The sequence below is a fragment of the Haemorhous mexicanus genome, chromosome 25, assembly GCF_027477595.1.
Source record: "Haemorhous mexicanus isolate bHaeMex1 chromosome 25, bHaeMex1.pri, whole genome shotgun sequence".
Taxonomy (NCBI): domain Eukaryota; kingdom Metazoa; phylum Chordata; class Aves; order Passeriformes; family Fringillidae; genus Haemorhous; species Haemorhous mexicanus.
Window position 1 is genome coordinate 2,239,348 of NC_082365.1, and position 16,848 is coordinate 2,256,195.

The 16,848-nt window shown below is 58.6% G+C and overlaps 1 protein-coding gene across 5 annotated transcripts in view; it reads left to right on the forward strand.

Annotated features, from left to right (window-relative positions):
* The window catches only part of FOXP4 (forkhead box P4), a 61,156-nt gene that overhangs the window by 27,922 nt on the left and 16,386 nt on the right, over positions 1–16,848 (forward strand). For 3 of the 5 annotated variants that reach the window (XM_059867846.1, XM_059867850.1, XM_059867847.1), the window contains exons 3-8: positions 865–954; positions 8,081–8,203; positions 9,846–9,932; positions 14,536–14,686; positions 15,445–15,649; positions 15,915–16,019. In XM_059867846.1, the coding sequence (XP_059723829.1) occupies positions 865–954; positions 8,081–8,203; positions 9,846–9,932; positions 14,536–14,686; positions 15,445–15,649; positions 15,915–16,019 (761 nt within the window). The remainder of the gene's footprint in view (positions 1–864; positions 955–8,080; positions 8,204–9,845; positions 9,933–14,535; positions 14,687–15,444; positions 15,650–15,914; positions 16,020–16,848) is intronic. The other 2 variants (XM_059867848.1, XM_059867851.1) reach the window with 1 other exon arrangement.

A 16,848-nucleotide genomic window follows, 5' to 3' on the forward strand; every position in this document is an offset into this window, starting at 1 on the left:
ATCCACTCAGACACATTCCTGGATTGATCCAGGCTGGAATCCTGCACTTCACCCAAACCTGACTGGTGACTGGAACTTTCTGCTGCTCCAGTGCCACAATCCAATTAACAAAATTAAATACCCACGGTGGCTTTGGGCACAAGGGACAGCTGCAGGAAGGTGGTGGTGGCTCTGGAATAAATCAGCCAGGGGACAGATCTCCAGGTGGCTGTGCCAGGGCTGGGGTTTGGGAATGACCCTTGTGAGATGGGAATGCTGGAGCTGGTGGGGATTTTGGGAGAGGACAGGATTGTCCCCGTGGGGGCTGGGAGAGTGCTGGTCTATAGTGGGATGTTCTGGTGGGGATTTTGGGAAGAGGACAGGATTGTCCCCATGGGGGCTGGGAGAGTGCTGGTCTATAGTGGGATGTTCTGGTGGGGATTTTGGGAGAGGACAGGATTGTCCCCGGGGGCTGGGAGAGTGCTGGTCTATAGTGGGATATACTGGTGGGGATTTTGGGAAGAGGACAGGATTGTCCCCATGGGGGCTGGGAGAGTGCTGGTCTATAGTGGGATATACTGGTGGGGATTTTAGGAAGAGGACAGGATTGTCCTCATGGGGGCTGGGAGAGTGCTGGTCTCTGGTGGGATGTTCTGGTGGGGATTTTGGGAATAGGACAGGATTGTCCCCATGGGGGCTGGGAGAGTGCTGGTCTCTGGTGGGATGTTCTGGTGTGGCAGGAGGGAGCACTGGGGAGCGCTGCCCTCTCTGTGCATCAAACCCATCCCGCGAGGAAAATCCATGGAGAAGGAGGCAGAGCTGGAGGAGGAGGAGGAGGAGGAGGAGGGAGCCTTCCTCATGCCCACCCCTGTGTTTCTCTTGCAGGCTCTGCAGGTGGCTCGGCAGTTCCTGCTGCAGCAGGCCACGGGGCTCAGCTCCCCCAGCAGCAACGAGGGCAAGCAGCCGGCGGTGCAGGTGAGCCCCGAGTGTCCCCTGTCACCCCCTCACAAACCCCTGTCACCTCTGTGGCTGGAGCACTGCAGGAGTTAAATCCTCTGGAAACCTCCAGAAGTTTCTCGGGAGGTGTTTTTGGGTGTGGGAATGGTTGGGGAGGGGAGGTCACTGTGTGTCACCACTTTTTGGGACAGTGTTTTGGAGACAAAGTTTCCCAGGGTTGGAGCATCCCAGGATTGATGCTGAGTGCTGTGAGGGTGGCACAGGGCTGGAAAAGGGAACAATCCTTTGGGCTGGAGCCAGGGCAGGTCCTCCAGGATGGGACAGAGGCCCAGCTGGGATGGGGATTTGTGACACTGGCAGGAAAACGGGCTTTGGGTTGGCACATCCTGCTCCTGGAGGGATGGGGCACCTCCCTTTGCTCCCCTTCTCTGCCAGAGGAAAAGGGCAGAAAATGGGCAGGAGAGGGGTGAAATCTGGAGAGAGGGGGAGGCAGGGATAAGCAAAGCCCAAGCGATGGGAAGTGACAATTTAAATAGCTGTGCGGAGGGGCTCTCCCTTCAGGCTAATTAAATTTATCGGAGAACAGCAGGTTACCTTATTAGAGCCACGTGGGTTTAATTAACAAAGGAAAGTAATTAGCACAGGCGCTCTCGGAGCTGGAGGTCCTGCCTGTGCCAGGCTGAGCCGGGTGGCAGCAGGAGCCAGGCTGGGATGGGCAATCCCGGGATCCTCTCCTGGCTTGGAGTGCCAGGGCATGGCTGAGCCATCCAGCAGCAAATCCCAGAGCTGCCGGGGGTCAGGAGAGCCCAGAACCCCCCAGGCTGGGAAACAGCAGCTGGGTGGGAGCAGTGGGAATTAGTCAGGGCTCCTACGGCACAAACAGGCGGCTTTTTCCAGCGGTGCCGGCAGGAAGGAAATGCAGTCACTGCATGGAAAATGTCTGCAGAGGACAAAGGCGGCGAGGGTGAAGTCAGATTCCGGTAACCGGCGCCTCGCTCCCCTCCGTGGGTGTGTGTCCCTGCACTCCTCCTCCTGCTGCTGCTCCTTATCCCTCCTTGCTCTCCCCGGCATTCCCGGCTGGATGCAGCCAAACATCCCGTGCTGCTCCCCAGCCTCCCCTCCCTGCCTGCCCATCTGGCCAGCGGCTTTTGCCGGAGAGAACTGGATCTCCTTCCTCTCTCCCTCTCTCTCTCCCTCCCTCCCTCCCGTCCTCCCTTTTTTCTCTCTCTCCGTGTTGCAAAAAGGACTTGTGAAAGTTGTAGACGTGAGTCAGAAATAGCTCATAACTCAGCAGCGCCCGGCGGTCCCTCCCCCCGCGGCCCCGCCGGCAGCTGGAGCGGGATCTGACCGAGGGGAGATAGGGGATTAAGCAGACTCCTTTGAAAGGAAGTTTATCTAAGGCACCGTGGTGTGGATGAGACTGGCCAGGACGGCTGCAGGAGGAGGAGGAGGAGGAAGGCTGGGTCCCAGCACAGCTCTCCTTGGCTTGGAGGCAGCAGGAAGCGCAGCGGGATGGGAGCGTTTGGGAATTGGGGTGTCCTTGGGGTGCCAGCCCGAGTCGCTGCCTGTGGATGTGCAGCCCCACAAGTTTGGGAATGGATTTCCACATCCGTGGGGAATTTTTTCTCCCCTCAGCTCTGTGCCAGCTGGGTCCTGGCCCTCAGTCCTGGGGGAATGAGCAGGAGGGTCCCAGTGCTGGCAGGGAGAGCAGGAGACCCCTGTGCTTTCCCACACTGTGCCCTCTCCTTGTCACCCCACTCAGTTTTGGGGCACCAGGCCAGCAGGATTAATGACATTCCCGACAGCCTGAGCTTAAAAACAAGCAGGGAGCTGCTGGGCTCAGCAGCATCTTGGATTGGTTTTTTTTTTTTTTTGGAGTAGGGACCCTCTTCCCACAGATGCCTGGAGGTATGTGTGGACAGTCTCATGTTGTCACTCCAGTTACAGCTGCAGGAAAGGGGAAAAAAACCCCAAAACCCCATCTTTGGGTGTTCTAAAACATTTTAAACTAGGTTTATTTCTTTACAACTTTAAAACTCTTGAGAACTTGGTGGGCACTGACGAAGTGTTGCTTTTGGGGGCTGGGATGATGGGAGCAGCAGATTCCCCTGGGATCTGGGAAAACCCAAGGGAGGAGGAGGTGCTGGGAAAGCAGCACCCTGAGTTGTCAGTGCTGGCTTGGAGGCACCTGGGAATGATGGGGTGCCCTCTTTGGGTGCCCTCAGAGCTGGGATCAAGTGGCTGGAAGGGGAGAGGGGCTGGAGGGCACCCGGGGAAGGGAGGAGAGGAGTTTGGAGCAAACTGCGGGAAATTGCTTTTCTTTTGTGTGCTGCAGCGGGGAGGGCAGCAGAGCGGAAAAGTGTATTTTGTTGATTTGAAACTTGAGTGAAATGGGTAATGAAGACAGATCAATACCAGCCCTTCTGCCTTCCCTCTCCGGGAAAAAAAAAATCCAGCAGCAGCAGCCCGTCCGTCTGGGCTCGCACCGAGGTTCTTCCATCTGAACTTGGAGCATCCCTGTCTGTCCCTGCTCCATCCCAAAGCCCCCAGCTCTGCCAGCCTGGTGCCACTGCCACCATCCCACTCTGGGATTGGTGTTTTGGGTTCACAGAGGAGCAAAGTCACTTTAATCCCTGTAGAATCATCGGTGACAGAGCTGTGCCAGCACCCCGTGCTCATGGAGGGGACACAGGGACCCTGCTCGGGTGGTGCTGGGGGCAGGGGCTCAGTGCTGTCACCTCGACTGCCACTGTCCCCAAGCAGCGACTGGACCCCAGCCAGGTGTGATTGGGGCAGCAGGAAGGCTGCACTAACGAGGATGTGCTAATCAGGATGCTCTAACGAGGATACACATTGGGCTGATCATGCTGGGGATTGATTCCTCCTTTTCTTCACAGGAAGCTGAACATGAGGGCCTGGTGTCCTCCATGCTGGTGTCCCCTCACCTGCTTACCCTGCTGCCACTCTACCCCAGGCTCTCAAGCTTTTGGTGCTGGGGCTATTCAGAGTGTTCCTAAAATTGCTCCTAAAACCACCCAGCCTCAAAACTCAGCCTGGCACTTGGGGCTGAGCTTCATTTCTCCTCTGACCGTGGGCAGATTTCTGTGCATTGTCTCATCCCAGCCTGCTGAGGTCTAGGGGTGGCACAGCAACGTTTGGGTGGCCCTGTGCCACCCCTCGGGGTTTGTAAGCCATGGCTGGGGTCACCTCGGTGTCAGTGGCATCACTGCCTGGCCCCGGGCACTGGGAGCACTCCCAGACTGTCTGAGCCAGCTGGGTCTTGGAGCTCACCCAGGGATGCTGAGTGCAGGAAGGGAGGCCAGGATGTGCCAGGAGGGTTGGGGTTGCTCTGGTCCTGTGAGAATTGGGTGCTCTGGGGTGGGATTTGCTCATCTCCTGCCCTTAAAACAGCACTACTTGAAGCTGCTTTTGGTGGTTGTTTCCTCCCTTCTGTTCCCAGTCTCCTCAATTTGTTTCTGTTTGGTTTGGATTGGAAAAGAGTGGTTAAAATTAGAAAAAAACAGCACAAACATGTTTTCTGCTGTTTCTAACTGGGAGTTAAACCCCAGGATTGGATCAGAGCAGGGAAGTGCAGCCCTGAGCTCTGTGGGAAACCAGGAGCACCCTCTGCAGAGAGAGAGGGGTGCTCATCCCCAGAGTCAGCAGGGATGGGGGGACGAGGGGTGCTCATCCCCACGATCCCAGAGCCAGCAGGGATATGGGGGATGAGGGGTGCTCATCCCCACGATCCCAGAGCCAGCAGGGATGGGGGGATGAGGTCTGGGCTGTGTGGCTGAGGCGTGGAGCAGGAGCTGCCCCTTCCCGCCGTGGCGGTGACGTGCCGCCCTTGGGGACACGGTGGCTCCTGCGGTGACCTCCCAGCCTGGGTGACAGCAGAGCAGGGACGTTCAGAGGCTGATGGAGGATGTCCCCAGGCTGTGCCAAGCCAGCTGTCCCCAGGGTCAGGAGGGCACTGTCCCTCTGATGACAACCCCGTGGTGCTGCCAGCCAAGGCTGCCGGGCCGTGGCTTCCCCCGCTCTGCCTCGTGCCTGGGAGTTCAATCCTCTTCCTGTAAAAACAACCCAAAAAAATCCAGGAACAATTTCTCAAGAGCCTCGCTCCCCATCCTGCCTCGCTCCACACAGCCAAGTCCTGCTTCCCTCAGCTGGCTTTGGCTCAGGGAGGGAATATTCCCTGGAATACCTGCCTGCTTTTCCACCCACTGCCTGCTGCTCCCGCCCCGTCCTCTGGCACGGGGATTCCAGCCCGGCCCGCCTGGAAAAGCAGCCCCTGGAGATGCTGCTGGCCGGCCCGAGCAGCGCCGGCTGTTTCTGGGAGCAGCCAGAGCTGTTAGTAAGCAGTTTCTGCGGGGTGGCAGCCGGCCAAGGCGTGAGTCAAACCCTTCCTGACTCGATGTCTGGCAGATGCCAGCTCGTGACGCGTCGGGCTGGTCCCCAGCCACTGCTGCTGCTGCTCCGGGGCTGCTGCCGGGACCTGCTTCCCCAGGGATGTGCTGGCTGCAGGGACATTTCCTGGCTGCTCCCGTGCCTGGGGGTGGAGGCAGCTGGGTGACACTCACCCCTCACAGCCCCGTGCTGCTCTGGTGTCCCGGGCTGGTGACAGCTGGGTGGCATTCACCCCTCACAGCTCCTGTGCTGCTCTGCCTGGCACCCTTCAGCTCTCACCTGCATCCCAGGTTTTGAGGCAGTTGCTGCCCAGATCCTGCTGTTCTCCAGGGATGCCAGGCTGGCCTCATATCCTGCCACAGGGAATCTTGTCACTGGGGGCTGTGGCTGCAGGGGAAGGGGTGTCCCAGGTGTCCCAGGGCCATCCCTGTGGGGCTTTTGGCCAGGCTGGGATGGACATTTCCAACCCCATTTCCATTCCCATCTTGTTTTGCCAGAGCAGCAGCTTTCCCTGTCCCCAAGAGAGGCAGCTGGCATTGTCACCAGAGCTTGGGACAGAAACCCCCCAGCACTGGGGTTTGCTGGCCCACATTGGGGTCAAGGCAGAGCTGGAACATTCCCAGCACCGGGGCATGGGATGAATGGGAGCAAAACCGCCTGTAAGAGGGAATTTCCTCTTTTACCAAAAGTTGCTCCTTTCCCTGGAAACCTTAACTGGGAGAGGAAGGTTTTCCATGCTGTGGGGAAATTCTTCATGGGAACCAAGGAAGCAGCAGAGCTCAGATGCCCCTCTCAAGTTCACCCCATTCCCACCTCACCCCCACACGGATCCGCCACCATTTCTCCGTGTCAGCTCCGCATCCAAGCGGGGGGAGAGAAAAAAAAAAAAAGCCATTTAATGCAGACAAAGGTTGTATGAAAATATAATTCTGCTTTTGTTAGCAGCCATCAAACTCTAAAAAGCGTCACTTTTGTTTTCTTGTAACATTGTGAAAACCTCGTGTCGGATCGAGAGCTGGGGCCCTCTCGACTAATCGCCTCTCCTTTGTGTTTTTAGATTATAGGGGCAATTAGTGTTGTCAAAACCTCTGGCAATTCTCTTTGCTCTTGACAGGGTGTCAGTCCGCTGGGCGAGAAATGGAAGGTGTTATAACTCTCCAGTAATTAGGATGCCTCCGATTTGAAAATGCCAGCAAACGTGTTTGAGGGGCTGTGGGAGGGGGCAGGGAGCCCGCCCGGGCTGGGGGGGATGTGGAGCAGCAATTAATTAGGGGCTCTCATTCCGAGCACGTTGCTGGCTGATGAATTGGCAGAGGGAAATTAGCGGCGCTCCCGGGTGCACACCTCGCTCTCCTCGCCAGCTTCCCTCCTGCCCAGATGTTCACCCAGGGCTTGGCACAGCTGGCTGAGAGCACCTGGGTGCCCAAACAGCAGCTCTTCACTGGGTGCTGGTGCCACGGGGGGCTCGGGGCTCTCTGGTGGGTGCTGGGGCTCTTCCTGAGCTCCAACCCTTGGGTGGGAAGTCGGAGGAGTTAATCGATAGCTCCGCCACCGAGGTGGCTGGAGGGGGAAACGCTGGTGACAAACAGAGCTCGCCCCGTGGCCAACGCCTCCCCGCAGCAGAATGCCTGAGTAAATAGATAAGGCTTTGCAATCTCCCTTGAAGGTCAGCTGGACACCCATCACAGATGGGAGGGACTGCACAGGGCCACCCTGTGGTCCCATCCCCGCCGGGGTGGCTCCAAGGGGTCCAGGCTGGCAGCACTGGGGGGGCTGGCAGGAACCAGGCTCTCAGGGGGACTTTGCTGGGTTTCTCTGCTCTTTTGAGGTCCTGAGATCCTGGGCTGAGGGGCTGAGGAGTTGTTTAGTTTGGATCAGAACCGGATCCTTGGCGTGCAGCTGGATCCTGCCCCATCCCACTTGCCAAGGAGCTGCTGCCTCTTCCTGGCATCCCCTGGAAGAGCTCGTGGCTGCTGGAGGCTCCTGACCAGCAATTCTTGTTTGCTTTCCCAGGAATATGAGGCATCCAGGACAGTCTTTAAATTACAATGAGGCCCAAACCCTGCCCAGAGCCTTGGGAAGGGCTTTGGGCTGGTGGGATTGTGGGAAGGCCAGGACAAGGCAGCTCCTGATGGCTCCATCTGGGCATTGCTCCACCTGGGCAGGACCCAGCAGGGCTGGGATCCATCACTGACACCTTCCCAGGAGCTTTGCCTGGGGTGTGGACCCGTGTTTTGATAACCAAAGGCAGGGGCTGGCAGGTTCCCTCAGCCCTCCCTCCTCTTGGCACAGTAATTGCAGGAGTTACTGGTGTCAGCTGGAGGTAAAGCTTTGATGTGTCTGGAGAACCCCGTAACCTCTTCCTCAGCGCTCTGCTCTGCAGATATTTGGGTGATCAGTATCTTCCCACTTCCCTGGCGTTTCCCTGCACCCTTCCCATGCTCCCAGCAGGGGAGGGAGCTGTGGTTTGATGCCTAGTTCCCCCAGCTAAATTGCATTTAAAGAAGAGCTCTCAGTTTGCAGGGGGACCTCATGGTTCAGGAAGCTTCATCTGGTGCCAGCAGCACCATGGGACATCTCCTGCCATTGCCACGTCCCTGGGGACAGACAGTGGCTTCATCCAGAAGTGACAGAGATGTGGGGGACACAGAGGATGCTCTGGGGTGGGCACTGTTGGTGTTTGGGGTGAGTTGCACAGGTCGGGGTTGGGAGTGGTGACGTGTCCTTGCTGTCACAGGTCCCTGTGTCCGTGGCCATGATGTCCCCGCAGATGATCACGCCGCAGCAGATGCAGCAGATCCTGTCCCCACCCCAGCTCCAGGCCCTCCTGCAGCAGCAGCAGGCAATAATGCTGCAACAGGTAAGGCTGCACTGGAGCTGAATCCAGCCAGGCAGTTCCCACCGGGCTCTGGGAATGCTGGGGTTTGTTGGAGGCAGGAAAACGGGTCCTTTCCTCCTTCTGCTTCCCACATATTCCCTTTGGGATTCCCAGCACGTCCAGGGATGAGAAGAGCTTCAGGTGCTGCAGTGCTGGTGCTGCCACCCTGAGCCAGGGACTCAAAACCTGCAAAATTCCTGCTCAAGGGCTGATCTGGGGAGAAGCCAGGGGCAGCTCTTGGTTCAGTGTGCCCCAAGCAGAGCCCCTGTGGCCACTGCTGAGCTTTGGGCAGGTGCCTCTGTCCAGCTCCAGAGCTGAGGTTTGTTTCTCATTGCCCTGCTCGACTTTTCCAGAGATTTTAGTCGGATGGGGAGGGAAAAAAAAGGAGGAGAAGGAAAAAGAAGCAGATTTCCATTCTGAAACAAAATATGTCTGCTTGGGTAAACAGCTCCCGGCAGCGGGAAGGAGGGAGAGAGGGAGAAACCCCACAAGCATCCTCCACACCCTTCCTCCTGCCTCCAGTACCTGTTTACTCCAAACAGGCTGATAAGGATTCAAGGTTGGCCCCAGGGAAAGAACAAAGGGTAAACACTACCCTGGGTGGGTCCTTCCACAAGCCTCTTTGGAGCCGGATAAAGAAACACGTTTGACTGCAAATTAAACAACCCAGGCCGGAATAGCTCACATTCTCCACCGGCAGCAAACCAAACATCACACCTCTCACCCCTGACCCAATGTTCCTGCTCCCAGCCCGGCCACTCTGCAGCTCCCTGGCTCGGGCTGGCTCGGGGGTAAACACCCAGCCCCTCCAAACCTGTTCTCAGACACAAACAGCCACTGGCTGCTGGCAGCCCCGGGCTGATAAAGGCTTCCCAGCATCCCCAGGGACATTCCTGAGCCCCTGCGAGGGGGCTGGGGGGGTCTCACTGACCTCCCCGTGCCTTTCTCCCCCTCCCTGCACGCAGCAAATCCATCACCCACGGTTTATTTAGGGGCCAGGGTGAGAGCTGGTGGCGATGATGGCAGGTCCCAGTGCTGCTGTGGACCCTCTCTGGTGGCTCCCTGTGGATCCAGGGGGTTTATCCCTGTTTTAAACACCTCTGCTCTGATTCGAGGGGCTGTTTGACTGCAGGGCTGAACCCCCAGCTCTCACAGGCCAGGGGGTTGTGGCTGCTCCTGGTCCTCCCCAGCTGGGACCCCACTGGCTCTCACAGCACTTCTCAGGGGTGTTTTGGGGTCCCACCATGCCCAAACTGGGGTTTCCCCACCTTGAAGTGCTCTGTGATGTGCCAGAGCACCCCAGCCTGCTTTTCTCTCAAAGGGACAGTGGGTTGGCATTAAAATAAACATCAGGGTGGGCACTGGGGGTGTTTGAGGGGTTCAAGGGCCTCCAGAGCCCTTGGCAATGCATGCCCAGGGTTCCTGCGCTGCTCTGACTCCCCTGGTGGGTGCTTTCCCTCCTGCCCTGCACTGGGTGACACAGGGAGCCTGCCCTGGTGACAGTGCCAGGAGCTGGCGTGGCTGTGGCAAAGCCTTGGCACTGGGGTGGTGAGGTGGGCACAGGGTGGTGAGGTGGGCACAGGGTGGTTCCACTGCTGATCCCCTTGCTCTCTGCCCTTCCCAGCTGCAGGAATACTACAAGAAGCAGCAGGAGCAGCTTCACCTGCAGCTGTTGACCCAGCAGCAAGCCGGAAAGCAGCAACCCAAAGAGGTGAGCTCAGCTGGAGGGCACCGGGCTGGCAGCAAAGTAAAACAAGGTGTGGGACAAGCCCCAGGGAGCCCATGGCAATGGGACATGGCACATGCTGCTCTGGGGCTGCCAGGGTGACCAGTCCAGACCCTGGGAGTTGTTCCTGAGCCACCTCTCCACGTCCCTGCAAGCAGGGGTGCTGGGGCTGTTCGTGGCCATCACTCCTCCCAAAATCCAGCAGCCTCATGCACACCCAGCACTTGAAACTCATCTTTTTGGCAGGGAGAGAAGATTTTAAGCCCAGGCTGTGTGTTAGGGTGGCACAACTGGCAAAGCCACGCTGGCATCGGGGGACCAAGGTGGCTGCAGTGGCTCAGGGTCACCTGCTGCAGCCTCAGGCAGGCTCTCACTGGGGGTGTTGGTGCATTTACAGGGGCAGGGTTATCAGAACCATCTCCAGGAGCTGCTGGTGCTCGGGGAAATGGGGGAGGTGTAAATGTGAGCTTCCTCAAGGACTTTCCTGCTGGCCCTGGTGATGTTCTCTTGCAGCACTGAGCAGGGATATAATTAAGCTCTAACAAAGCGCTTGCTTAGCGGGCTCTGCTTTAAAAAGCTCGTGTTAACTTTTAATTAAATGGTACAGAGGAGATGGGAAATTTATCCAACAAGAAAGGGTGTAGCAGGGGGGGAGGGGTGTTGGATGCTGCTGGAGGGGTATGTGTCCAGCTTTCCTGGTGGGAAAAGCACCGAGGGGTTCTCAGCAAGGGGATGTCAGTGTTTCACTTCCTCAAAATCCTTGGATAAGCTTTGGTTTCACCCCAGAAATTTGGGCAGCTGGTGCTCCTAAAGTCTGTGTTCGTGTTTGCCTGCTGGGAATGGTGATGCTGTGGCTTCCTTGACACTCAGGGAAGAGCTGGAGTGTCTGGGATGCCTCCACAGAGCCACCCTTGGATCTTTCCTGGAAACCCATGGCCAGATTTAATTCCGGCCCTGCTGCAGGATTTGTGAACCCAGCACATTCTGCTTCCCCTCCATCTGATTCCAAGGGCTCCTCTCCGTGAGTCAGCAGCTTGGAGTGGGATCTGCAGGTGGGAAGGACACCAGGAAGGAGCTGGGAGCAGGAGCAGAATCTCTGGGAGGAGCAGCTCTGAGCTCCCCAGGAACAGCATCTCCAGGGGGAGCAGCTCTGATATTCCCTGGGGAGTGCCCCAGAGAAGGGAAGGACAGACAAGAGGATGGAAATGTGTGGGAAGAGCCTGTCAGCAGCATCCTGTCCCTAAGGATGTGGGGATGCTCTGTGTCCATGGGTGCTGTGCCACCCTGGGGCCATGAGGAAGGGGCAGAGCAAGGCAGCTGATCCATGAATCCATGCATCCCGCCAGGATGGGGCTGAGCTGGGGCACATCCCAGCCCTTCCTGGAGCATTTTCCTGTGCTGGGATGTGAGGGCTACCCCCCAGCCTCCAGCAGCATCCTGGGTGTGGGGGAAACAAGGAGCTGTGCTGCAGCCCCTCACCCTCGTGCCTCCCATCCTGTTCCTCCCGGGATGCTTGGAGTGGGGTGCAGAGACCCCAAAATCCCCTGGGAGGGTCTCTGTGTGTCCCCAGAGCTGCCGAGGGCAGGGGTTGTCCCTGCGCTGAGGCAGGCAGGGTGGGGAGGGGGGCGCTGCTGGCTCCTAACCCCGGTGTCAGCTTAATGAAGTGCTGCTGTCAGTCCCGCGTGTCACGGCGCAAACTCCTCCTGATGTGCTCATAAATCAAAGTGACGGCGCCTCTTGGCCCGGTGGCTGCACCCACTCAGCTGCGTCTAATGCACGGTGATGCTGCAGACCCCCGGCCCCGCGCCGGGAATGGGCTGGGGGAGCCAAGCATTGGATAAGAATGGGCTGGGAACGGGCTGGGAATGGGCTGAGAATGAGCAGGGGGAGCCAAACCTCGAATTCGAATGAGCAGGGAATGAAATGGGAATAAACTGGGGGAGCCAAGCCTCAGTGATGCTGCAGACCCTCAGCTCCAAGCTGGGAATGGGCTGGGAAAGGCTTGGGAATGGGCTGGGAATAGGCTGAGGGAGCCAACCCTCGAATTCGAATGAGCAGGGAATAAGCTGGGGGAACCAAGCCTCGGTGATGCTGCAGACCCCCAGTCCCAAGCCGGGAATGTCTTGGGAATGGGCTGGGAATGGGCTGAGAATGAGCTGGGAGAGCCAAGCCTTGGATTTGAATGGGCTGGGAATCAAATTGGAATGAGCTGGGGGAGCCAAATCTCAGTGGTGCTGCAGACCCCCTGCTCCAAGCCGGGAATGGGCTGGGAATGAGCTGGGAATGGGTTGGGAATGGGCTGGGAATGAGCTGGGAATGGGCTGGGAATGGGCTGGGGGAGCCAAGCCCAGGATTCAGCCCCAGCTCCTCTGGGAGTGGCTTTTCCAAATGGAAATGGGAGTAGTGAGGATCAGCGGAGGGTGAGATTTTTGGGAAAGCTGGGGCTGTCATCCAGGCTCTCCCCAGCCTGGTTTCTCCAGGGAAAGCTTGGCTTGGAGCCCTTGGGCTGTTGAGTGGCTCTGCATCCCTTCACCCATCACTCAGGGGTTTAGAGGTCTGTGGTGTTCCCTAGGGGTGACAGATTGGCTTCCCCTTGGATCAGGCCTTGGTTTGGCTTGAATTGGTGTTCCTGGGGCTGCTCCTCCTGTTCCTGGTCTGTGGAAGCTGGAGGGACGTGGATTTGAGGCACGTGAAAGCTCAACCTTCACATCACTAGGTTCAACAGCGTCCCTGCCAGAGCCACGAGTGGCTCAGGGAGCTCAGGGGGTTTGAATCCAGCCAGGCCAGGTCAGGGGAGCACGGCTGGGCTGTGGGATGCAGGCAACGTGCCCAGGGATCCTCCTGACCTCATCCACTCCCAGCAGCTCAGCCTGGAAGTGACGTGGATGAGGCTGTGCTGGAGCCGAGCTCGGGCTTGCCCCGGGGCCCTCGGGGAGGGCGGTGGTGGAGCTGGGAAGAGGAGGAGAATCCTGTCCCATCCCATCCCTTCCCTTCCCAGCTGCTGTTTCTAAGCAAGGCAAGGACAGTGTGTCCATCCCACACGGTGGCAGAGCTTCCCCTCGCCAGGAGGGGACACCCTGGGGGACAGAAAAGCTGCTGTTAAAGCTCTCAGGCTGCAGCCTGGTCCTGCCCTTTTCCCTCCATCCTGCTGATCCCATGGCCTGGAGCCCTCGTGGCTCAGGAGTCAGGGATTTCTCTTCACTGAGCAGGAATTGCTTTGATTTGTGCCTTGATCTTTAAGCCTCAGAGGTGCAGGGCTGAGACAGAGCCAGGGAGGATCCAGGTCTGACTCTGGGGAGGCAATTCCTCTGTGGCCAAGAGGTGGAGAGGACAGGCAGAGTCCACACATCTCTCTGAGGCTGAGAAACTGGAATTAAACTCAGTCTGTACCCTAGACAGGACTTGTGGTGGTGCCTGACGTTGCAGAGAGGGGTTTGGAGTCCATCCTCACCCTCAGATTCACAAAGCCAAGGCTGAGCATCAACAACATCCACAGGGATCCACCTGCACCCAGTGAGACCCTGGGATGGCCCCAGACTCAGTCATGGACTGGGATTGCCACAGAGAGTCTGCCTGCTGCTCCCTGTTGATGCAGCCTCAGGGATCACCAGTTCCCTGGAATTCCCAGTGCCTGGGGGGCCTGAATCCCCTGATGCTCACAAAACAAGGACATCCTGCCTGCAGAGCTCTCCCGCTCCTCAGTCAGAGCACAAACATGGAAATACTCCTTTGGGGGGGCTGCAGAGTGCAGCGAGGGGGGGATGTGCCCCAGCCTGGCTCCCTGCCGGCACCGTCTGCCCAAGCAGGGGGGTTTGGGGGGGTTCACGGGGTCACGGAGCCGCCTGCCCCACTAATGAGGCCAGGCAGCCCCGGGGCAGCTCCCCTCTCCTGGCCAGCTCGGATTAGCAGCTGCCTGTCCCCAGCCCTAATTGAATTCTCTCCCCTTCACTTAATTCTCATGGATTTCTCGGCGCCTCCCCAGGGACCCATCCTGCCTAACTAGTTTAGGGCCAGCAATGCTGGTCAGAGCCTGGCCAGCTCCAGGGGGTGAGGGAGGGTCACCTACTTGGGGGGGTGGCTGTGGCTGGGGTGGGGACACCAGCACTGGCACTGGGCACGCCCTTCCCTGCACCGGTTTCAGCCCCTCACCAAGAAAGGGCTCGTAACAGTCATTTTTGACAAACAGGGATAAATTTCTGCCTTAAAGAGGGTTCTGTGCCTGTTGCCTGCTGGGACCCCCTCTTTTTTTACACCAACCCCACAGCTGAGCCTCCCCCTCGGGCCCCCCCCAGCCAAGCTTTGCATGTTCCTCCCTGCCCAGCTCCAATCAAGCCCCCAGCTCCTCTCTCTCCCTTTCCTTCCAGCGCTTTATTTTTCCCTTCCCCTTTTCCCTTCCCTTCCCCTCCTCTTCCGATAGATCAAAGCCTGTGAGCCGAGCAGGCCCCGCAGCAGGATGGAGGCGCCGCCGGGCGCCGTGTCCCCAGCGCTGCCACCCCTCGCTGCCAGCGCCCCTCGCCGCGCCCGCCAACCCCCTCCTGCCCCGCCAGGCTGGGAATAACGCTTGGATTTGTCCCTCCTTTTGTCTCAGCAGCCGTTGGGGAACAAGCAGCTGGCCTTCCAGCAGCAGCTCCTGCAGATGCAGCAGCTCCAGCAGCAGCACCTGTTAAACCTGCAGCGCCAGGGCCTGGTGAGCCTCCCGCCGGGGCAGGGCACGGTGCCCCTGCAGACCCTGCCCCAAGGTAAGGACCATGGCCTTGGGGGGTTCCTGGGCTGGAGCTTGCCCAGCTCTGGGGGAGGGGGGCTGCGGAGGGGCTCTGCTGTTGGGCTTTGTGATGCCCCCAAAGTTTGGGGGGTGGTGGTGTCAGCAGTTGGAGCCGTGCAGGGTTGGGGTCTGGCTTCCAGAGGGGTGCAGGGTTGGGGTACGTCTTCCTCTAGCAGGGGGATGCCAGGATTTGGGACACCTCTTCGTCTGGCAGATTTGGGGCACCTCTTCCTCTGGCAGAGGAGTATCAGGATTTGGGGCACCTCTCTTCCTCTGGCAGGGGGGTGCCAGGATTTGGGACACCTCTTCCTCTGGCAGAAGGGTGCCAGGATTTGGGGCACCTCCTCCTCTGGCAGAGGAGTGTCAGGATTTGGGGCACCTCTCTTCCTCTGGAAGATGGGTGCCAGGATTTGGGGCACCTCTCTTCCTCTGGCAGAGGAGTGTCAGGATTTGGGGCACCTCTCTTCCTCTGGCAGAGGAGTGTCTGGATTTGGGGCATCTCTCTTCTTCTGGCAGAAGGGTGCCAGGATTTGGGAAGTCAGGCCCTTCTCCCTTCTGGGAACAGCTCTGTGAGTGCTGCAGGTGCTTTGGTCTGGGTTTCCGTGTAGCTGTGCCCAGCTCCAGGTGATGCTCTCCCATTGCTGGGTGAGATTTGGGGAGTCAGGGAGCAGGGAGGAAGCCCCAGGTGCTGCCTTGTGTCCCTGCTGACCTTGCTCACTCTCTCCTGTGCCACAGCTGTTTGCCCCTCAGACCTCCAGCAGCTCTGGAAGGAGGTCACGGCCACCCAGCCCGTGGAGGACAGCATTAAGCAGGAAGGTCTTGACCTCACCACCAACACCTCCAACTCTACCTCGTTTTCGGCCGCCAAGGTCTCGCCTCCCATTTCCCACCACCCTCTGCCCAATGGACAGAGCACCATGCACACGCCGAGAAGGGACAGGTAGAGCCGGGTCGGGCCCCAGCACTTTGTGGTTTTATTCCTGGAGAGGTGGAAAGGGCTGGGATCCACCACCCACAGGGCTGGGAGGGATGGGCACTTTCTGCCCACCCCATAAAAGAGGCCTGGCACTGTCTTGCTGCACCCACAGAGGACAGGGAGCCGTCACTGTGGGGTGTCCCATGGGTGCCCTGGGGCTGTCCCCATGCCTGGGAATGCTGGAGCATCCCAGCTGCCCCATCTGAAGGCTCCTTTCCCTCTCGTGCAGCTCTTCCCACGAAGAGACCCCCGGCTCCCACCCGCTCTACGGCCACGGAGAGTGCAAGTGGCCTGGCTGCGAAACCCTCTGTGAGGACTTGGGGCAGTTTGTCAAGTAAGTGTCACCTCTTTGGGGGGGTGTTTCTGTCCCAGCTGGGACAGAATGCACCTGGTGGAGGGGAAGATGCTGGGAGTTGGTTCACCCTGAGCTAGGTGACCTCATGGAGAAGGAGAAAACACAGCAGGAGTTGCTGCTGGTGTTGTCCCATCCTTGGGCTGGCTTGGAGTGGAAGGTGACCCTGCCCGTGGCAAAGGTGCAATGGGATGAGCTTTATGAGCACTTCCAAGCCAAACCATGGGCTGAGTGAACGATGTGGAGGAGGGCAGAGCCCGGGCAGGCGCCGGCAGCAGGCGAGGGGGGCTGGCAGCCCTGCTGGGGACACGGGGGGAGGCAGCAGATGGCAGATGGCACCGCTGACACCGCTTGTGGGCTCCGGGGCTGACTGATTAACTCTGCTGTCGGAGAGCCCTCTGCTAGCGTCAGGGTCAAACAAATTGTTTTCACGCTTCGTCAGAGGTTTACTTAATTAGTTCATTTGCAATTAGATCTCTTTGTAGCCGGGATTTTTAGCAAAGACATCAGAAGGAGCTGACGGGGCTCCTTCCCCCGCCTCCCCGGCTGTCTGCTGGGCGAGGAGCACCACGCTCTGCAGCGGGCAGGTTTTGGGGTTTTCCAAACTCATCCTCTGTCCTCTGCCACCCTCTGAGGGCTGGCTCTGGTGGGAACATCCCTTGGACTGTGCCAAGCCACTAGAGGCCTTGCCCAGGAGGATGAGAAGGTGAGAAGGCTGCCCGGGGATGAGTGAAGGATGATTCAGCCTCTTGTGTCCTCCTTCCTCTGCCTCTGAGTCATGGGGTGAACCCAGATAAGGCATCTCCTCCTG